The sequence below is a fragment of the Mytilus californianus genome, unplaced genomic scaffold (genome assembly GCF_021869535.1).
Source record: "Mytilus californianus isolate M0D057914Y unplaced genomic scaffold, xbMytCali1.0.p SCAF_3, whole genome shotgun sequence".
NCBI lineage: Eukaryota > Metazoa > Mollusca > Bivalvia > Mytilida > Mytilidae > Mytilus > Mytilus californianus.
Window position 1 is genome coordinate 76,630,334 of NW_026262679.1, and position 24,253 is coordinate 76,654,586.

General features: G+C 33.5%; 2 protein-coding genes and 2 long non-coding RNA genes across 53 annotated transcripts in view; 3 read left to right on the forward strand and 1 right to left on the reverse strand.

Moving 5' to 3' along the window:
* LOC127733268 (uncharacterized) overlaps window positions 1-24,253 on the forward strand; it is a 193,470-nt gene that overhangs the window by 113,209 nt on the left and 56,008 nt on the right. The window lies entirely within an intron of this gene.
* LOC127733264 (uncharacterized) lies at window positions 15,478-22,535 on the forward strand. The gene is made up of 3 exons (XM_052242611.1): window positions 15,478-16,692; window positions 18,214-18,417; window positions 22,338-22,535. The coding sequence occupies exons 1-3, from the start codon at window positions 16,441-16,443 to the stop codon at window positions 22,533-22,535; spliced, it is 654 nt and encodes a 217-aa protein (XP_052098571.1). The 5' UTR covers window positions 15,478-16,440.
* Window positions 19,498-21,550, reverse strand: LOC127733274 (uncharacterized). The gene is made up of 3 exons (XR_007997057.1): window positions 21,520-21,550; window positions 20,192-21,352; window positions 19,498-20,026 (listed from the first exon to the last, which is right to left on the reverse strand). It is a non-coding gene; the product is annotated as an uncharacterized LOC127733274 (long non-coding RNA).
* LOC127733267 (uncharacterized) lies at window positions 22,559-24,186 on the forward strand. Its single transcript, XM_052242616.1, has 3 exons — window positions 22,559-22,823; window positions 23,236-23,330; window positions 24,033-24,186. The coding sequence occupies exons 1-3, from the start codon at window positions 22,559-22,561 to the stop codon at window positions 24,171-24,173; spliced, it is 501 nt and encodes a 166-aa protein (XP_052098576.1). The 3' UTR covers window positions 24,174-24,186.

Consider the following 24,253-nt stretch of genomic DNA (forward strand, 5'->3'; position numbering starts at 1 on the left):
GGAGCTAGGTGTCTGGGAATTATTGGAATCTGGAATAGTTCTGAATTCTGCAAAATTGATAAGGAATGTATGATGAAAACTAAACCTATTAAGGACAGTTGGCCATGCATACAAGGCTGAGTGGGCTTAGTTAGTTTATATTGAAATATCAGTGATAGTAAAAGGAACCTTATGTATAACTTACAACAAAATTATTTTTATTTACCTGTGTACGTTATTTTATTTGGTGGCATTTTGTCCAAGGTTACTGTTGTCTTTCTGATATTGTTTTACATCTAACCCCCTTGATATGTCTTTTGATTGAGTTAAGCCATTGCAATTGACATTTTATAGTGTGTTTCTATGTTGTGATGTTACACTATTGTTTCAGGTATGGTGAAGATTGGCGCCTATTAAAACGTTTAAACCCGCTGCATTTGTTTGCACCTGTCCTAAGTCAGGAACCTGATGTTCAGTGGTTGTTGTTGTTGATGAGGTTCATAAGTGTTTCTAGTTTCTCAGTTTTTATATGATTAGAACATTGGTTTTCCTGTTTGAATGGTTTTACGCTAGTCATTTTTGGGGCCCTTTATAGCTTGCTGTTCAGTGTGAGCCAAGGCTACATGTTGAAGGCCGTACTTTGACCTATAATGGTTTACTTTTACAATTGTGACTTGGATGGAGAGTTGTCTCATTGGCACTCATACCACATCTTATATCTACTTATGGTTAGTTTTCATCATACATTTCTTATCAATTTTCCAGAATTCAAATTTATTTCAGATTCCAATAATTCCTTGTTTGCAGTTTAAAATGTATGACAATGAATCACATTAATCAGAGACATATATACATGTATATATGTCTCTGCTTTAATAAGAATAATAAAAGAGTTAATCTTTAATTGTAATTCCCAGTTAATTAGTGTTTTCCTTTTTCAATTTCATAAAATAAGGCAGAGAAATTGAAAAGTGTCTATTTCATTTTCAGATAACAATTCCTGTGCCTGCATAAAATAATTGTGTGATCAATTCTGTAACAGTTATCAAGATTCAAGGTGTAGGTCAAGCACCTGACCCTGGAGACCTTTTTTTTCTGATCGATTATATCGGGGTTTTTTTTATCTCTAGTTGTTCCTGGCCGGCCATGACCGTCTATGAAGGGGTGTTGTTAGTCAAAGTTGGTTTGGTTGTATTTAGGATAATAAATATACATAGGAATTGTATGATTTTGAATTATGTATGCATTGCAATAATAGTATTTGTGAATATTTATATAATACAATCTGGCATACATCGAGCATAACAGGCTGTCAGCAAAGTAAGATTATGTTTGTGTTGTGTTATATTTGTAGTTAATGCACAAAATCAATTTTTGTCTTTCTCATTCCCTAGTAAGGTCCTACCCTAGAGTTTAGCTGGCATTGACAAAAGGACTCAGGTTCCTAAAAGTGGGTTTTTACCTGGTCAGCCACGAATCATTGGAATGTAGTTATTTAGTTTTTCAAAATGAAATACATAAGGTTAAGATGAGATTATTTTTATAGTATGAGTTATTGAATTGATATTGTATAGTGTATTATATATACTGTATAGTGTATATAAATAATATAAAGGTGTAATACCACCATTGATTTTCCCATATTAGTCTTCGTTAAATTTGCACTTTTCAAAAAATTGTGCAGAATTTATCTGTTTCAAATAAAGAAATACTTGGCATGAGTAAAGTTTTATCCTTTCCAGTACTATAAAAAATATTTCACATAACATTTCATGGCATATAAAAAAATAACCAACACTGGAAGTTAATTAATTAAATTTTCACTTTTTTAACCTGTGTACAAGCTTTAGTAACCATGTAACCTCAAGTTTCCAAAATATTCTATAGAAACCCCAAATAAAAAAATAATGGTGCTTTGAAATACCAAAGATATATGTTTATGACCCAGAAATGTTTTACTGCAATGAAATGTAGGATCAATTACCTACAACTGTCAAATTCAAGGGAATATTTTTTTCGACCTATTTTCATATGCAACCGGATGTGACGTACTATGATTTGGTGGTACTACACCTAAAGAAGACTTTTTTGTTAAATAAACTGAATGTGACTTTTTTCTTTTGTAATACTGGTTATTTCAAGCATTCCTGTCAAGTTCTGTCATAATCAGTTCAATAGTTTGAGAAAAATCTAGTATAATGTAAGACGACATCTACAGCTTTCTTTGAAAAATCCAAACCAAGCTGCATCATGATGGAATATAGTGTGGACCAATAAATGATCAAATATTTATCTCATCTGCCTACAAACAGTTGAACATGATACAAAAGATGACTTTAGGATGATAAATATTACTAATGGACCTCTTTGTCTTCCTTATAAGGTCTCTTTTGGTCGATTCATACCTCTCATTTCCTCAAAATTTCTACTTTTTAGGCCAATAAATAAAAATTTTGGTAACTTTCACTCATTTATGATAGAAATGTTATAATAAATGATTAATTGAAGTATTCAAGCTGAATGAACTATCCGTATAAAAGTTTACTGTCTCCAAGGAGGTTTCAATAAGTCCTTACATAAAACTTAAATTTACACCGCGTTCCAGAGAGGGACATAAAAAGCTCCTCTTTTGGTGAATAATTTGTTGTTACTGCTTTAAAAATAATTTCATTTACTTAAAACTATATATTTATAAAAGTATTTCTTAGGAAAAATTTTCTAGTATAGCAGAATACAAGAAATAAGGAGAAAAAGCTCCCCAAAACTCTAAGTATGGCTTGTTCTGTCAATTAATATTCATGGTAAAGTCCTATTTCAAGGAAATTTTCTTATAAAATGTGTTTTGGAGAATCAATCCACTCAAGTTTCCAAAATATTCTATAGAAACCCCAAATAAAAAAATAATGGTGCTTTGAAATACCCAAGGTATATGTTAATGACCCAGAAATGTTTAAGGGAATATTTTTTTTCAACCTATTTTTGTATGCAACCGGATGTGACTTGCTATGATTTGGTGGTATTACACCTAAAGATATACACTATACACTATACAATATCAATTCAATATCTTTATATTATTTTTTTGTCTTATTAACCTGGCAGCTCACAAAATGCAGTACTCAAACTAGTCAACAAACAAGAATGTGTTCATAATACATGGATGCTCCACTCATTTTCTATGTTCAGTGGACCGTCATGTGAAATTGGGGTCAAAACTCTTATTTGGCATTTACAATTAGAAAGATCATACCATAGGGAATATGTGTACTAAATTTCAAGTTGATTGGACTTCAACTTCATCAAAAACTACATTGACCAAAAACTTTAACCTGAAGCGGGACGGACGAACGAACGAACAAACGAAGGGACGCATAGACTGAAAAACGTAATGCCCCTCTACTATCGTAGGCGGGGCATAAAAATAAGTTTGTGCTGTGTTTTTCATCAAGTAGTTAGGTTTTTTGTAAGACACTTTATATTTACATAGGACATATATATCCTAAATTTTATCCTGTGACAAAATTCCCGAAACTTGAAACCCGATTAAATATATTGCTTAGTTTGTATCCGAATTTATTTTTGTTTATGTGCGAGAGGTTTCCTACGTCAGTTTTCTAATTTTTTACCTCGCATGTCCCAAAGGTTCAAGTGAGCTTTTCTCCTCACTTGGCATTTGTCACCGTCCATTATCTTTTACACAAATATTCACCTCTGAAACTTCTAGGCCAAATTTGATTAATCACTATGGTGTCTAGTTTACAAAATGTGTCCGATGACCCCAACTGCCAACCAAAAAGGGCAACATGGGTTTAATATAGAACATAAGGATAAAGGAGAATTTGTCTATTATCTTGAAAACCACTATAGATAGAGAAAATGACACCAATTTTTTTCCGTTATGCCTATTAGCCTGAAAACTATAATAGATATAAATTTATATACCAAAAATGATCAGCAAGACCAGATCCTTAAATAAGTTTACATGGTTTTATCTGTTTCTCAGGTACTATAAGCAAGAGGGTCACTATATTTGGTGTAAAGTGTACATGTCTGTCTGGCGGATTTCATCTGACCGTGACCTCGTCATGAATCTATGAAAAGACCACATCAAAAGATCAATGTAATAATAAAAACTTAATTCCCCCCTTCGTATTCTGAACTTTGGTGATTATAAGCATTGTGTATAAGTTTCATAACATTTGGTTGAGAAAACTAAAGTTTGATAAGAGAACTGAAACGAAAAATTCAGCAATTTTTATGTTATAAAGGGACATAACTCAAGACTGGTAAAAATGATGCCACCATTCAGTATGCATTGTCTTGGTGGACCAAATTCTTTATTATTTTTATCTTTGGTTATTTTCAGGTCCAGGTCAGTACTGTGACATTGGCTAAATGAAATTTACTAGCACACGTTCATGAATTTGATATGGTTTATCAAATACCTGCATGTTGTAATGAATGATCACATGAAATTGTAACAAATTGCCAATGGAAGCAGTCACATGTCAAACTGTACATTATAAAAGAATTGTCAAACAAAAATAAAAAAGTCTTGAGCAGACCAATGATACATGTGTCCAAAGCCCCCCACCCCCCCCCCCCCCCCCCTTTTTGGGAATTTTTGCCGGTTTTTCCAACCCATAAAAAAATTAAAGGCAAAAAGTAGACAAATTAAAAAAACTCATATTTCATAAGATACAAATTAATTTTGACAAAAAGCTGTTTTTCAGGCAAAAATTGTGGTTATTTTTTTTCTTCAAAGAAAAAAAGAAAAAATAGCAGAAATTGAAAATGCTGGTTTAAAGACAGGAAGACTGTGGAATCTAACCTCCAAAAATTTTGACAACCAATAAACATTGTTGTTACAAATGAATTGCATAAGAATTATAAGAATTGAAGTTATCAATAAAAAAACTCCATAAAAATACAATAATGAGAGAAGGTTCTCAGGTACTTAGGAAGGGAAAGCCTGTCAGGCTCCACTAGTACTAACCTTTGTAGTGTTCTAAAATAAAAAGCAAAGTTAGTAAAATTTCTAGTCTGTTTAAGACAACAACATGTCTCAGGTCATTTTTGAGAAGAAAAAAAACTTTGAGCTAGAACACTATTATTTTAGCATTTCTCAATACTTGCCTAGGTTATGATAATATGTTGCGGTTTTTTTTTTTGAAGGTACAAATGCCATTTATTAAGAAGAAATCTTTCGTGCCATGCTCTGTTAATTACACTTATATTACAAAGACAAACTACATGGAGGATATAATGAAACAGCAGAAACAGAATATTTTCCAAAAGCAAATGTAATAGCTGATGATATTTCAGATGATGAATCATTCTTTGCTTGTCCTGAGTGAAATTGCATAAAGGTTTACACAAAAACCTCACGTCTTAGAAAAATATCATATATGCATAGTCAAGGGTGTATATGCCACAAAGAAAATAGTAACTACATAGTGAAACTTCTCTAGGCTGAGACATGTGTCATGAGCACAAAGGTTTCTCTACAATCAGTTTTGACAACAAATTTGAATATTGCAGAATGATGGTCTTTTACAGTTTCTATTAGCCATTGAAACGTTTTAATAGTAGGGCTATGGAATTTTTACATGATATATACATAGAATGCAGTGCTACAGAAAAAAGACCAATTTTTAATCAAACCTTCAATTTTTAATCAAACCTTTAATAATTTAAACTATTGAGGAACTAGAGGTCCAGCAAAGTCGTCATTAGATATATATATTAATTGGTGATTTGATAAATTTTCTGTACATGTCTTATTCCATTGGAAAGATTCATACACATATCCACAGTAGTGACTCAACCATATCCCCTATGCGTTCTTCTTTTAATAAATTATTTAACAGGCCAGTAGGGCTAGCTTGACCTGTAATTATTGGCTGTGCTGAATCCATTTGATCCTTTTATAAAGAGACTTATTATACCCATGCTATTGATAGCTGGGGGATATATAATATTCATAATGTTGGTCGGTCTGTCCGTCCATCTGTTTGTAATATATCTACAATCCTTAAGTCCTCTCAAAGAACAGAATAGATATAAATCCAACTAACTAATGATATGTCTTGTGAGGGTTGTGAAATTGTGCACCATATGTTTTTTTCCCATTGAGGGTATATGGGGGAAACTTTGGATAATCAGTATTGGTGTAGTGTAACTACCTGCAGTCCGCAACAGCCTTCAACAATGAGCAAAGCCCATACTGCATATTCAGCTATAAAAGGCCCCTAAATGACTAATTTAAAACAATTTAAACAAGAAAACTAATGGCCTAATTTATGTACAAAATAATGAACGAAAAACAAATATGTAACACATAAACAAACAACAACCACTGAATTACAGGCTCCTGACTTGGGACAGACACATACATTCAGAATGTGGCGGGGTAAAACATGTTAGCAGGATCCCAACCCTCCCCCTAACCTGGGACAGTGGTGTAACAGCACAACATAAGAAAGAACTATAAAAATCAGTTGAAAGAGGCTTTACTCATCAGATGGATAAAAAAAAAGCTTGATCCACAGACACTTTATTAGCAAAGTAAATGCATTTGGTGCACTTTTTATACTTTAAGTTGTTTTTGTTTTATCGCTTTCAATTACAACATATAACTGGGTATCGGTTTACACTAAATTTTCTTTGACATTTTTAGGCCGTCCATTTCAAACGGGGTTATTTTCGTTAATTTTGTTTTAAATAACAAGTACAAAAAGCAATATTCCAGCCATTTTTTTTTTTTACGTCCTGCGCGGATGGAAAAAAAAATTAGATCTAATACGCACAAAAATTGAACATTTACACACAGCAGATTTGTTGATTGAATTTTTGGTGTTTAATGCCACATTCAGTCCTATTGGCAATGTTACCGCATTTTCCAAAGAGACACCAATATTGTGCGCATCATCTTTATGTTATCTACAAAATATTATCAAATAGTCACGGTGTAAGGTAGCAATACACAGTTAGTTTAGTTCCGCATTTTGGCCATGGTGAATTTTTTAAATATGAAAGTTTTTGTACAATAAAATTTATTTTTAGATGGTTGAAGAATAATATAGCTTTCCAAGTGGGTTTATATGAACATCCATATTGTTTTTGCATGTTTTATAGGCCATTTTTCTGTTTGACACTCCGTATTTTCACATCCGTACCGCCCATAGATCCAGAAATTATTGTAGTGTTTTTCAACCTCAAACTTTTCAATTCAATCTGTGGAAAAATGAGCAGAAATGCATATGATTTTCTTTTTGGACCTCTTGATAGATAAATGTCTATGGTTTCAGGAAAAGTATCACTTTAATGGATTGAAATTCTCCTTTGAACCAAATTTTGGGGACTTTTGGGACATTTTTACCCCCCTTTATGCAATATTTTGTATCAAATAAATGCAGATTGTTTCCATGGTTACACCAAATTCACCATTATAACTATTGGAAATCAAATCTATGGAAGATGCTGATTCCATATATATGCACATGCATAACACAAACATAAAGCCTTATTTGTTAGAAAGCAAGGGAAAGAGGGTGGTTAAAAATTATGAGTGTCAATTTTAAGTTTTTCTACTAACTGTGTATTGCTACCTAAAGTTCAAATAATTATGACGTCTTGCAAGGATATTTTATTTTATGGCTGTGACGCCGTCAAAGCAAAAAATAAAATTGCCTTGCAAGGCGTTATAATTATTTGGACTACCGGTATCCAGTTTCATAATTTATTGTTTCTTCGAATGATAATGAAAGTTATTTCGTTTACACCAAAAATTGCATTGTCTAGTGACAAACTTTGCAGCCAAACATATCCAAATTTTAACAATCTGATCCACAATTATCAACAAAAGTTTCCTTTTTATACAAAATATAAGACCATGAATATGGGAAAGGGGGGGGGGGGGGGGGGGGGGGGCTAGGATGCAATTTGAAACAAAAGGTAGGACAGGACTTGGCAAAAAAAGGCAGGATGACAATTTAAAAATTAATTTTTATGTAAAATAAGTCAGGATAAACTAATAAAAATAAAGGGAGGATGGAATAGAGTGAAAAATAAAAAGGCATGACACAGATTACAACTAAAAAAAATGCAAGACCAAATTTTTCATCCTAGCCCCCCCCCTAAAAATCAAATGGTAGCTTCCTTACTCGGGTTGACATTTTTTTGGATATTCACCAACACAATGGGCCATAACTGTTTTGTTATACCGAACAAACAATTTAGTTTAAAATATTGATTTACGGGAGAGACTCAGAAAAAAGATTCTCAAAACAATAACGTTAGAACATTATTTTGTGTCTAAGAATTTCTGGTACAACAAAGGTAGACTCTTCCTTTAAAATATTGATGGCCCTGAAAAGGACCGTTTACAAGAGATATCCTCTGAACCATATGATTTTCCAAATCTTGTTTTTAATCTTGTTTTCCTTGTCACTCAATGGGCTTCTTATCTGCTGGCCGTTTGCCATTTTGTTTACAGGGGTCAATGACGTCATTTTTTATGGGAGATAACTCGTGCAAAAACCAAGGGGCCAAAAATATTATTCACCGAGGAATAATAGGGTTGTTCAATCAGGGTTTGAAATTAGCAGGGGCCCACTCGCCAATGGCCCCTAAAATGTGGTGTGGGCTACTCAAATTTCTGCTTTTCTTGTATTGGACTATATATGTGGACTACAAAATTTAAGCTGTGGGCTACCATGCCAAAATTTTAACTTCATTCCCCGTCAATTGAAAGTCTACAAACTTGTTGGGTTATTCACCCCTCCCGCAAATTTTTGGAAAAGTAAACTATAACACGTAATTCTGTATTAGCCAATCCAATATTTACTATATATATAAAACCCCATAACTCAGAAATGTAAAATGTAAAATTTATAAAATTCTAAAGGGAGCTTACATCAATAGATATAAACAATTCACCAAAGTTCCATAAGAACTGCTGAAAGCATTTTTGAGTTTTTTGCGAAAAACTGGAAGATCCCCCTTTTTTATGAATAAAACATTAACTCGGAAACGTAAAATCTAAAATTTATAAAAATCAAAAGGGAGCGCATGTCAATAGATATAAACAATTCACCACAATTTCTTGCAAGTTGGTGAAAGCATTCTTGAGTTATTGTCCGAAAACTGGAAAATCCCCCTTTTTTTAATGAATAAAACACCATAACTCAGAAATTTTTGGAAAAGTAAACCATAACACGTAATTCTGTATTAGCCAATCAAATATTTACTATATATATAAAACCCCATAACTCAGAAATGTAAAATGTAAAATTTATAAAATTCTAAAGGGAGCTCACATCAATAGATATGAACAATTCACCAAAGTTTTATGCAAATTGGTTAAAACGCTTTCGAGTTAATGTCCGACATGTTGTTTGAACCATGATTTTTCAAGCCTTGTTTAATTTTGTTTCATTTACCTTGTCACTTGGTGGGCTTCTTACCTGCTGGCCGTTCCCATTTTGTTTACAGGCGTAAATGACGTCATTTTTTTTGGGAGATAACTAGTGCAAAAACCAAGGGGCTGAAAAGGTTTTTCACAGGGGAATAATTAATAGGGTTGTTCAATGGCGGCTTCAATATGTCGGAGTGATTCACCACTCCTGCCATTTTTGGGAAAAAACATCGAAATTAAACTATGACACTTTATTCCGTAATAGCCAATCAAATATTTTCTATATAATTTGAGGTATTAACACAATTCATTTGGGTTTTGTTAATCGATGTCCTTCTTTATGTATGCTTTGATATAGCTAGTCAGTACCCAAAATTTGAAAAAAATGTATCATAATTCAGTGTTTTAGATTTTCTTTTGGTGTTTATGATAAGGTGTTCTCGTTAGAGATTTATAAGCTAAAAACTTGAAGTACACATTGGGCTATTATGATGTGAGTCAGATGTGGATACTAAAAAATTCAAAAAATCTTTTAGAGTACATACAATTTAAGACTCTCATCTTTCAACAGTATAAAAACATTTGACTTTTCTACGCTTTACACAAGTATTCCCCATTCCAAACTAAAAGACAAATCGAAAGAGTTGGTATTGCTTTGTTTCATAAAAAAAGAATGTCCAATGTAGATACAAGTATCTTGTCTTAGGGAGGATAGATAAATCTTACTTTGTAAAAAATCACTCTAATTCATACAAAAAGTTCTCTGAAACTGACATTATCAAGATGCTTGATTTCTTGATTGACAACATATTTGTTACGTTTGGAGGACGTGTTTTCAACAAACTATCGGCATTCCCATGGGAACCAACTGTGCCCCTCTTCTTGCCGACTTGTTCCTTTATTCTTATGAGGCTGACTTCATACAGGAACTTCTTAGGAAGAAAGAAAAGAAGTTAACAGTATCCTTTAACTTTACTTTCCGCTATATAGATGATGTTCTCTCACTAAATATTTCAAAATTTGGTGAATATGTTGAACGCATCCCATCGAACTAGAGATAAAGGATACAACAGATACACTGAGTTAAATCTGTCTCATATCTTGACTTACATCTAGAAATTGACAATGAGGGTCGGTTGAAAACAAAACTTTACGACAAAAGAGATGATTTCAGCTTCCCAATTGTGAACTTTCCATTTCTATGTAACAACATTCCCGCAGCGCCTGCATACAGAGTATATATCTCCAAATTGATACGAAATTCCCGGGCTTGTATTTCCTATCATGATTTCCTTGATAGAGGGTTGCAGCTCACAAGGAAGCTATTAAACCAAGAGTTCCAAATGGTGAAGTTGAAATCATCCCTTTGTAAATTTTACGGACACCATCACGAGTTGGTTGACCGATATGGAATAACAGTTTCACAGATGATAGCAGATATGTTCCTAATGTCGTTATTACAATCCTGTTCCCTTTTCACGAATGTGACCTACCGAATTAGACTATTTACCGGGTTTATACTAACAAGGGCAACACGACGGGTGCCACATGTGTAGCATTCTTATCCTTCCGGAGCACCTGAGATCACCCCTAGTTTTTGGTGGGGTTCGTGTTGCTTAGTCTTTAGTTTTCTATGTTGTGTTTTGTGTACTATTGTTTGTCTGTTTGTTTTTTTCCTTCAACAATGAACAAAACTCAAACTGCACAGTAAGCTATAAAAGGTTCAGAAATGACAATTGTAAAACATTTCAAACAAGAAAACTAATGGCCTGATTAATGTAAAAACAATAAGAGAGAAAAAAAACATGATAAATAGCAACAAAAGACAAACATGCTCCATGAATGGTTTCTATAAAGTGATAAAAATGTGCCAAGTAATCACCCTCATATATAGTTGTGACACTAATGGAAGGATTTTTCTTATCCATTATACCATCAAAACAAGTTATCGTTTTCAAGTCAAAAAATCATTATGTTAAATTTCTTCCATTTAGAATGAAAAGCATAAGCATTTATATATTATAACTAGTAGGTTAGCATGGTATGTTATTGAAAATGATATGTCGTTGCTACATGCAAAATTGTTTTCATTATCCAAAATTAAAATTTTATTTGGTTCTTTTTGAGAAAGTTTGAAGTGCATCACTTGGAAGAAAGGAAGAAAACACAGAAACAAGAGCAGAATGAATTCAAAGACAAAAGTCAGATCAGTTCTTGTTTTGAATTGATGTTGTAAATACCAAAAAAAAACGAAAAAATAATGAAAACGACAATTATAATAATGTTCTTTGCTGAATAGCCCAACGAGAAGAATCAATGAAAAGATGGACTACATATTACCAACAAACAATGCTGCATCACAGGAAAGACAACATATTACCAATAAACAATGCTGCATCACAGGAAAGACAACATATTACCAACAAACAATGCTGCATAACAGGAAAGACAACATATTACCAACAAACAAACATAGCAAGCAAGTTGATCAAAGATTTACATTGCATGCTTTTATAGAAGAGCTGTAAGGATGGAACACTCTAGGGCATATGAAATGGCTCTAACACCTAAATTTTAGAAAGTTACAACCTTGTTAGTTTGAAAAACTATTTAAATTTAACGGATTTTTAAACGGACTTTTCACAAATCTGTTGATACATAACATTTAATTTTGAAATTAAATTGCAACTAACTGTCAAAAAGTCATTTTACTTTGTTATTTATCAAAAACTATCAATAATCCTTTAAAACTTATTTTTAAGACATGAACTTGACTCAAGTTTTAGCATATAGTTTTGCCATCTTGGTAAATTGAAAAAAGATCAAATGTAGCTATTGACAGAAATATTTGGAAGGAGATATTAATATGCAATGTTTTAAAAATCAGAAATAAGTAATAGTTAAGTTTAGTAAATTGACTTCCAATAGACTCCTTCAACACTTTATACTGTAGTTTAGTGGCTTGCATTTCTGATATTTCATCAACTATTTTATATTTTAGTTTACTACCAAACAGAATTCATTTTAAACATACATGTTACTGTATATTTACTATGATAATTTGAATCCCATGGGATTTTATTTTGTCCCATGGGACTGAAAAATATCACATGGGTTTTATTCAAAATCCCATCGGATAATGCAGATTCCAATGGGATTATGCTTAAACCCATGGGATTATAAAATCCCAGTTTTATTTAAATTCATATTGCAAAAAAACTTTATAGTCTAGAGCTTTCAAACTTGGTATTTAGTAAATCCCATGTCGTTCCGCACATTTTGGTTATGTACATGACACTGCAGGTCCAAGAAAGTGCGGCGCCAGATTTGCAAATGAGTGTTTTGCAAATTTAAAGTGTTCAGTGTTTCAAGTTCACCCTTGGGTGTCTGGAATATTAAGACAAGTTGCTTTCTTTAAAAAAAGAAATGCAATAGTGAACCTAAATGCCTGTTTGGTACAATTATAAGATTAGATAAATTGTTATATCAGATGCATGGTTTTACCTATTTTTTTATATAAGATGTAGAAAAACTGACATGGATTCTTAATGAAACTTCTGTTCAATATTGGGCATAATTTTTGTTAGAGAAATCATTTCTCCCATCCCTCTCTCTTTCAATAGATTATAACATTACAACATGCTAAATAGGAGGCAACCACTGTATATTCCATTCTGAGATGCTGTTTTGAAAACTATAGATAGCTTCCTGACTAAAGTTCACATGCAAATCACAAAACAGTCTGTTTTTTTTAAATACCAGTTCCCTGTAACCATCAAAATCATGTGGCCACGCATATTCTTCAATTTTCTTTATATTGCACATATATGATGATATTTACGCCAAATAAAAAAAAACATAACTAATTAATCGAAAAAAATGACAGTTGCCATGGTAATTGACTACAACAGTTTCCTTCCGTTTTTGCCATGCAAAAAGGCAGAAAATGGCATTTTTGTGGACTAATTTTGAATATATTGTGTTTCTTTGAATATTTTCATCTTATGTTCTATCAATAGACTTTGTCTGATACTTCAATAAATTCAAAATGAAAGATTGTTACATCTTCATAGTTTTTGAATAAAAATACACCAAAAAGACTAAATTTGGTGGGGGGGGGGGGGGGGGGGGGGGGGGGGGGGGGCAGGAGAATTTTGAAAATAAATAACTCAGCCTTGATAATAACAAAAATGAATGGTTTGGTCTGTGGTAGTTTGAAAATAAATAACCTGACTGACTTATAATGTATTGAAAATAAATAACTTGCCAGGTCTTTTAAGCCATTTTATAAATGCTATTCTAAAGTATGAGATGGCACCAGATTCTTCCAAAATACATTGTTTTTTCAAATTTTTTCGGGGAAACTTCCCAAATCTTTTAATTATACAATGTATAAATATCATGAATATTAATGTACTTGAAATGTCTGAAAATGGGTTTCATTTAACTTGAGTTATATTGTCTCAAGAACATTTACCCCACTTTTATTACAGGGACGTAACTACATTGAGGCAAATGCCTCATGTTGGAATTTTAAAAACAAAAGCTTGTCTTCATATCAGATTGTTTTCACGGCGAGTGTCTGTTCACCCTCTGACGTAGCCCCGTTTTTCAGGATCAATGCCAATAAATGCCAATTACTAATAATTATATCAAAATTTTAGGAAATATTCGTTTTGATTGATTGATTGCTTTCATGCCATTTTTAATATAAAGCACTACCAAAATCACAATGTTTCATTAATATAATTTGTTTTTTTATGTTCTTCAACAATGAAATAGAAACCACATTAATCTTGTATTATTCCTAGTTTTTATACGCCCGTTTACGGGACATATTATGGTATACCGTTGACCGTCCGTCCGTCGTCAACATGTCGGACATTAATTTAAAAACGCTTTAACCAATATGCATGAAACTTTGGTGAATTGTTTATATCTATTGACGTGTGCTCCCTTTTGTTTTTTTTATAAATTTCAGATTTACCGTTTCTGAGTTTTTGGGTTTTATTCATTAAACTAGAGGCTCTCAAGAGCCTGTGTCTCTCACCTGTATTTACTGATGCTTTGGAAATCATGTAAAATAAGGTTAAAACCATAATTAATAGTATTAGATATAAGATATTATAATGATATCTAAGATAATAACAAAAAACTGCAAAATTTTTGAAAAATTACTAACTCAGGGGCAGCAACCCAACAACGGGTCGGATTCGTCTGAAAATTTCAGGGCAGATAAATCTAAATCTGATGAACATTTTTGCCGCCTGTCAGATTTGCTCTAAATGCTTTGGTTTCAGAGATATAAGCCAAAATCTACATTTTACCCCTATGTTCTTTTTTTAGCCATGGCAGCCATCTTGGTTGGTTGGCGGCGTCTTCGGACACATTTTTTAAACTAGATACCCTAATGATGATTGTGGCCAAGTTTGGTTAAATTTGGCCCAGTGGTTTCAGAGGAGAAGATTTTTGTAAAAAGCTAACGACGACGGACAACGACGACGGACGCCGGACGCCAAGTGATGAGAAAAGCTCACTTGGCCCTTCGGGCCAGGTGAGCTAAAAAGGGGGGATTTTCCAGTTTTCGAACAATAACTCAAAAAAAATTTCACCAATTTGCAAGAAACTTTTGTGAATTGTTCATATCTTTTGACGTGAGCTCCCTTTCGTTTTTTATAAATTGCTGATTTACCGTTTCCGAGTTTTGGGGTTTTATGCATTAAAAAAGGGGGGATTTTCCAGTTTTCAAACAATAACTCAAAAACAATTTCACCAATTTGCAAGAAACTTTGTTGAATTGTTTATTTCTATCGACATGAGGTCCCTTTTGATTTTTATAAATTTCAAACTATACGTTTTCGGTTTATGGGGTTTTATTCATTACAAAAAGGGGAATTTTCCAGTTTTCGGACAATAACTCAAAAATGCTTTCAGCATTTTTTATGAAACTTTGGTAAATTGTTTATATCTACTTTTGTAAGCTCCATTTTGATTTTTATGTTTCCGAGTTATAAGATTTTATTTTTCCAAGTTATAAGATTTTATTTTTCCATGTTATAAGATTTTATTTGTTTATAGTCTGACAACAGATTCACTAAGTATTACGCTACAGCACAGTGTATTGCACAACAGCAAGAAATCCTTCATATAACTAATTTCAAGTTCTTTGACTACATTTATTCAGAAACCTATAATATATCAAATATTTAATTACAATCCAAATTCAGACTTGTATCAAGCTTGAATATTGTGTCCATTTTTGCCCCAACTGTTCAGGGTTGGACCTCTGTGGGCGTATCCAGCTGCGCTCAACGAAGCAGCTTATTACAATTGCTTGTAATTCATATGACAAAATTCTTTTTATGAAAATAAGAAGATGTGGTCTGATTGCCAATAAGACAACTCTTGAATACAGAATAAGTGATGTTAAAGTTTACAAGCAACTATAGGACTGGTATATTTGTGTAACTGTATGGCTTTCAACAATGAAAACAAACCTCTTGTACTGATATACATGTTATGTGTACATTTCTATCAACTGTAACACTAACAATCAATAAACAACTCCTCAAGGTGGTTACATTTTTTTAAAGATTCACTACACAGTAACCAGTGACATACTTCCTCTGATTCAATATATTATGCACCCATGTAACTCATCTACAGCAGGAATTTTCAAGTTCTTAACCATGATACATTCTTTATTTTACCAGAACCATATCCTCTTTGCTTTGAAATTATGAGAAATTATTTATTATTGCCAAGTTGGTTAGAACCCCTGCAGGGTCAAACCAAACATTTTAGAATTGGTATTTGCTGCTTCTCTGCTAAACATGTGGCATTAAGGAGTAAGAACAAAGGCTGGTCAGCTCATAGTCAGAATAATGTGTCTGGGTAAGGTGACAAGGTTTACTGCGGACTGTTACCTTGTGAACTAGCACGTTAAAAATCCGGCTCCGCATGTGGGATACTACAAAGCAGGGTTCTTATTCTTAATTCATTAACATGATAAGCATACATTTTTTAATGACTGCTTAAATAACATGTTCAAAATTCTGAATAATAATATAGAATTGTTTATTTCAGGCACAAGTACAATGTATAAGATTCTCAAAGAGTGTGCCGCTTCTGTTAGACATAGTGTGGAAGGGTTGGACTATTATGTGGCTGAAGGTGGAAGAGCTTTTAGAGATATGGAAGAAATTTTGGAAGGATTTGATTGTGAAGATGAGGATATCAAAAAGATGAAGGCTGATTTTCTTGAAGTTAAAAGATACTTAAAGTCAGATTATAAGGTATTTTATACTTATATAATACATTTCACCTTTGACAAAATTTTCATATGACCTTAATCTTTGAGCCCAGGTAAAAATAATGGACTTGAGGAAATTTTGAACATTTTTGTTTCTGCAACTTTTTTTATGCCCCACAATTGACATAGACTTTTGATATATGTGTCATTAATGTTTCACGTTCAAGTTGACCTTAAGGAGATAACTGTATTGTATTTTAAGCTCAGACGTCGTCAATTGGTGATTCTAATGCAATTTTTATGTAACAATTTTTTCATTGGCTAAAAGTTACCGTCAAATAAACTCATCATAGATACCAGGATTGAAATTTTATAAATGCGCCAGACCCACGTTTCATCTACAAAAGACTCATCAGTGACGCTCCAATCAAAAAATGTTAAAAAGGCCAAATAAAGTACAAAGTTGAAGAGCATTGAGGACCAAAAATTCCTAAAAGTTTTGCCAAATACAGCTAAGGTAATCTATTCCTGAGGTAGAAAAGCCTTAGTATTTCAAAAATTCAAATTTTTGTAAACAGTTAATTTATAATTATGAACATATCAATGATAACGCAAGTCAACACAGAAGTGCTGACTACTGGGCTGGTGAAATCCACAGTTGACCAGTTGTAACTAAGGAGGGACCTGCCATTTTGAATTGGTTTGATCAAGAAATATTCGATTACTACAATATTATCGGAAATTAAAAAGCACCTACTTCAAAATCGCCTGTTTGATGTGATTTTATCCAAATTTGAATCGTAGAGGTAACGTAATAACCTTCAGTTTGTAAGTTTTCATTTGTATGACGTCACGTTTAGCCATAATGTCTTTGCCCCAAAATCATGTATGAAGTTTCGCAGAATTTTATTTGATTTAAATTTATACATTTTTTCTAGCTCTAACGTATTATTTCTTTTTGTAATGCATTAGAGTAGGAATAACAGTACTGTAGTTGAAGAGTTTCCACTGTCAATTTGGATTTGACGGTTGCAAATTTCTGTTTTACTGTCTCCGCTACGCCTCGCCAGTAAAACTGCATTTGTGACCGTCAAATCAGCAATTGACGGTGGCAGCTCTTCAACTACAGTACTGTTATTCCTTAATTTGATGGTGGTAAATTTAGTTTACTGGCAACTCCTTATTGTAGCCAGTAAACCAGTATTTGCGACCATCAAATCACCAATTGATGCCGTTTGAGCTTAAAATACAATATTGTTATCTCCATTCCAATGAAACGGATACAAAACAATGTTAAAGAATACATTTAAAATCTGCCATACGTCGTTTGCGCTTGATTGATGCCATGAATATGAGTGGCATTATCCACTTTAAAATGAACATTACAAATGATGTTGCATTAGAATTGAAATTAGACTTTGACATCAAAGTTCAAATATTGATTGTTTCTGCTCTTTGGTTGGGTTGTTGTCTCTTTGACATATTTCCCATTTCCATTCTCAATATTACTCCTTTTATATCTAATCTGTTCATGAGTGATCTTCATAACTTTGATTTTCTTCAGGTACATGTAAGAGACATGGCTCAAATTGCAGACCATTGCAGATCATATGCACTGAGTGATACAGACAGTAATTTCAGGAATGACTGTAAACATGAACATACACTTTGTTGTACTCAATGTATTTCATTAGAATCTCTTATGGATGATGTTCTAGTTAAAGTCAACAACAAAGAATGGGATCACACAGATTCAGTTATGTTTAAGGTAAAAAAAAATTCTAGACCTTTCAGTTCAGACTAAAATCAGATACATGATCAATATCAATATATAATTAAGATAGCTGTAGAATATTATGCAAATCTAAGTTGATTTGAAAAATGAATCGACATTGTTAAAGGTGACCATCTGAATTTTATAGTCAGAACTGACAACTTTAGCCTTTTTTCACATATTAATTAAATGCTCAACTTTGACAGCAAGAAACCAAACTATCAAATAATGTGCCATTTTGTAGGATCAATGTTTAATTGTGATACCTGTAGAGTTTTATCAGAATCAAAGTTGATTTGAAAAGGTTATATTATTTTTTAAGGGCTACTTCTAGTATATGAATTTAGTTCAAACTTAAAATTGTAGCCTTTTTTACCTATTAATTAAATCCTAAAATTTGACAGCAATAAACCAAACTAAGTAAAACCTAGACTGAAGTCGAGTACAGTGTCCTCTCAAGTTATAGTTTTGTTTTCAATAAACCTTTTCTTTGATATTCCTGACACAAAGTGTAAGATCAAAATTTATAACTATTCTTACATTTTTATACTCGCGTTTACGGAACTTATTATGGATTACCTCTGTCCGTCCGTCTGTCAACATGTCGGACAATAACTCAAAAACGCTTCAACCAATTCGCAAGAAATTTTGGTGAATTGTCTATATCTATTGACGTGAGCTCCCTTTCGTTTTTTATAAATTTAAGATTTTAAGTTTCCGAGTTTTGGTTTTTTTTTATTAAAAGGGGGATTTTCCAGTTTTCGAACAATAACTCAAAAAACACCTTCACCAATTTGCAAGAAACTTTGGTGAATTGTTTATATATATTGCCATGAGCTCCTTTTCGATTTTTATAAATTTTAGATTTTACGTTTCTGAGTTATGGGGTTTTATTCATTAAAAAAAGGGGGGTTTCCAGTTTTTGGACAATAACTCAAAAATGCTTTCAGCAGTTTTCATGAAACTTTGGTGAATTGTTTATATCTACTGACGTAAGCTCCCTTTTGATTTTTATAAAGTTTAGATTTTAAGATTTGGAGTTATGTGATTGTATTCATAAACTAGAGACTCTCAAGAGCCTGTGTCGCTCACCTGACTCTACTTTGGTTTTAGAAATCATGTAAAGATAGATAAAAATCATAACAGATACCCAAATAATGATTGAGGCCAAATTCTGATTAATATTGGTCCCGTTATTTAATAAAATATCCTGGTGGCCATCTTGAACAGTAAATCGGCAACAAAGTAGCAACACTTGGTCAGCACTTCATAAGGAACATTCATGCCATGTTTGGTTTCATTCCATTCAGTGGTACTCTAAAAGAAGACATTTGTATGTATTTCCCATAGGGTCCTATGTTAAACTAAGTCCCCTCCCCCCCTAGCGGCCATCTTGGATGATGGATCGACTGCAAAGTAACAACACTTGATCAGCAACTCATAAGGAACATTCATGCCATGTTTGGTTCAATTCCATTCAGTGGTTCTCTAAAAGAAGACAATTGTATGTATTTCCCATAGGGTCCTATGTTAAACTAAGTCCCCCGCTGTCGGCCATCTTGGATGATGGATCCGCTGCAAAATAACAACACTTGGTCAGCATCTCATAAGGAAGATTCGTGCCATGTTTGGTTTCATTCCATTCAGTGGTTCTCTAAAAGAAGACATTTGTATGTATTTCCCATAGGTCCTTTGTTAAACTAAGTCCCCTGCTGTCGGCCATCTTGGATGATGGACCGACTGCAAAGTAACAACACTTGGTCAGCACCTCATAAGGAACATTCATGCCATGTTTGGTCTCATTCCATTCAGTGGTTCTCTAAAAGAAGACATTTGTATGTATTTCCCATAGGGTCCTATGTTAAACTAAGTCCCCCGCTGGCGGCCATCTTGGATGATGGATTGGCTACAAAGTAACAACACTTGGTCAGCACCTCATAAGGAACATTCATGCCATGTTTGGTTTCATTCCATTCAGTGGTTCTCTAAAAGAAGACATTTGTATGTATTTCCCATAGGGTCCTATGTTAAACTAAGTCCCCCGCTGGCGGCCATCTTGGATGATGGACCGACTGCAAAGTAACAACACTTGGTCAGCATCTCATAAGGAACATTCATGTCATGTTTGGTTCCATTCCATTTATTGGTTCTCTAAAAGAAGACATTTTTATGTATTTCCCAAAGGGTCCTATGTAAAACTAAGTCCCCCGCTGGCGGCCATCTTGGATGATGGATCGGCTACAAAGTAACAACACTTGGTCAGCATCTCATAAGGAAGATTCGTGCCATGTTTGGTTTCATTCCATTCAGTGGTTCTCTAAAAGAAGACATTTGTATGTATTTCCCATAGGTCCTTTGTTAAACTAAGTCCCCTGCTGTCGGCCATCTTGGATGATGGACCGACTGCAAAGTAACAACACTTGGTCAGCACCTCATAAGGAACATTCATGCCATGTTTGGTCTCATTCCATTCAGTGGTTCTCTAAAGGAAGACATTTGTATGTATTTCCCATAGGGTCCTATGTTAAACTAAGTCCCCCGCTGGCGGCCATCTTGGATGATGGATTGGCTACAAAGTAACAACACTTGGTCAGCACCTCATAAGGAACATTCATGCCATGTTTGGTTTCATTCCATTCAGTGGTTCTCTAAAAGAAGACATTTGTATGTATTTCCCATAGGGTCCTATGTTAAACTAAGTCCCCCGCTGGCGGCCATCTTGGATGATGGACCGACTGCAAAGTAACAACACTTGGTCAGCATCTCATAAGGAACATTCATGTCATGTTTGGTTCCATTCCATTCAGTGGTTCTCTAAAAGAAGACATTTTTATGTATTTCCCATAGGGTCCTATGTTAAACTAAGTCCCCCGCTGGCGGCCATCTTGGATGATGGATCAGCTACAAAGTAACAACACTTGGTCAGCACCTCATAATAAAACATTCATGCCATGTTTGGTTTCATTCCATTCAGTGGTACTCTAAAAGAAGACATTTGTATGTATTTCCCATAGGGTCCTATGTTAAACTAAGTTCCCTGATGGCGGCCATCTTGGATGATGGATCGGCTCCAAAGTAACAACACATGGTCAGCACCTCATAAGGAACATTCATGCCATGTTTGGTTTTATTTCATTTAGTGGTTCTCTAAAAGAAGTCATTTGTATGCATTTCCCATAGGGTCCTATGTTAAACTAAGTCCCCCGCTGGCGGCCATCTTGGATGATGGATCGGCTACAAAGTAACAACACTTGGTCAGCACCTCATAAGGAACATTCATGCCATGTTTGGTTTCATTCCATTCAGTGGTTTTCTAGAAGAAGTTCAAAATGTAAAAAGTTAATGCCGACGACGGACGACGCCGGACGACGCCGAACGACGGACGACGGACGCCAAGTGATGAGAAAAGCTCACTTGGCCCTTCGGGCCAGGTGAGCTAAAAAGGGGGGATTTTTCAGTTTCCGTCAATGCTTTGAGCAGTTATGAAACTTTTGTTGTGTAATTAATTTTTTATAAGATCTGGTATCATAATCTGCATTTCCTCACCAACAGAGATTATTTATGACATGTATCTGATTAAGAAAGGATTAGTGTGCCTCCTAGTGAGATTCCAGTTGTAACTTCAAAGTGTCAAATGCCGGGGGAATTAACCACAAGATATAACAAGTGGTCTGTGTATGTTAATTAAATGTATCCAGAAAGTCAGCATCTTTATTATCACATTAATTATTAAGTGTAAGCTGGAATGGCTGTTTGTATAAACAGTACTTATATTACATATAAGTACAATACAAAAGCGACGGGCGTATCATGCGCTCATGGCGCAGCTGTTTATTCAGATAGTGAGAGTATCAGTTACATCTAGTTACAGCTTTATTTGTGAAATATAATCATCTTTATTTTCATTGACACAGGTAGAAAAAGCAGTTGATGATATTAAAGAATGGAAAGGACATATATTACACTCAAGAAATCAGAAAGAGGCAAGGAGGAATACTCTTGAAATCATCAAAGAAAAAAAAGATGTTATGATAACGACAGACTGGGCCATGAAGTTCTTGCCCCGCAAATTCAGAGAAGGCAAACAGATTGGTTGGCAAAACGAGGCATAAACTGGCATATTAGTGTTTCACTGATGAAAGGATCATCTGACACGTACCAGTCTATCACTCATGTACATTTGTTCTCTTCAACTGTTGCTCAGGATTCATCGGTGACATCTTCCATCATTTCTGATGTTGTCCAAGATTTAATTCAAATGAACCATGGTCTTTCAAATGTACATTTGTTTTCTGATAATGCAGGCTGCTACAAAAGTACCACTACCATAGCTGCCTTACACCAAACCTTGAAAGGGACAATTAAAACCTACAACTTTTGTGAAGCACAAGATGGAAAAGGTATTATTCTTTTTGCTTTTAGCATTATTAAGCTGTGAAAATTGAAAATGAGTGAAATTGTTATGACAGACTCAATAATCCTTGATGTAATGGAAATTGGCCGGAATTAATCACCATGACTGCAAAAGTATTACAAACAATCTTGATAAAAAAGAACAGACAGCTGCCAACATGATGATTAGACAATGTTTTGTATGTATAAAAATGGGGAGATCTAGTACAATTGTCAATGAGACAACTTTCTAATTAAGATCTCTGTATGGCCATCAAGAATGAGCAAAAGTCCATACCATAAAGTAAGCTAATACATGCATCAAAATAATGACAATATTCACCAATACGAATGTTTTACTTTAACTAATCAATGTCAGTCCTGAAATTGCTCATTATGTTTTTACTTTTGTTTCTGCAGGACCTTGTGATCGTAGAGCATCACATTTAAAATCAATCATTAAGAGATATGTGAATGAAGGAAATGATGTAGTAACAGCAGAACAGATGAAAAAGGTTTGTATTACAGAGTTGTGGTCAAATATTATATTGCAACATTGATAGAAGTTTAACAATTCTAATAAAATTCTTCCAAAATTTCTTAAAATGATTATTGTTAAATTTAATCTATCCTCACAGAAAAGGCATAGGTGTCATTCAGTTTTAACTTTTTCATTACCTAAATTTGTACATCAGCAAATTGATTCACATTCAATAATTTGAGCATTATAAAGCCATTGAGAAATTATTTGATACTTGTAAATTTTGTTACAGACCTTTTGGCACAAGCAGATTTTTAATTTGAAGTATTTTTAATGTTTGTTATTCCTGAGTGATGGTTCTTGGTAATGTAGAAATAAGAAATTTGAGGTTTCTTTTTAATTTTTGGAATAGGTTTCAACACAATCATTAATAAATTGATATTTAACATTTCAAATTATAATCTGAATTTGTTGCATTTGCCCGTCCTAAATCAGGTTTGAATGTTATTTAGACTTGAAAGTGCTTTCACCAATTTATATCTCCAATTTTGATATCTTGGTTGGGCAAGTTTAAATTTGACTTTTTGAAGAAATCCACTTATTGTAGTTACTTTGGTATAAGTCATAAAATCTTTGAGAGTCTAAAATATATGGATTATCCTATTTTTCGAAAAAGGGCACTATATTTTAGTAATTTAAATCAATATGGTTGATATATGTATTTGTTTGATTTCAGGCTATTGATTTGAAAAAGAACTTCAACTGTAGAGTTAAAGTGGTTACTCCTGTAATTGACCTGGATCCTATTCAAAACAGCATTAAATCAATACCAGGAATATCACAGTTGCATAATTTCAAATTTGAAGATTGTGCTTGAGAGTGTGGAAAGCATACGGCAGATTCCATATAAGAAATTGAAATGTCTGTCAAAATGAATAAATAAATAAAAATAATAAT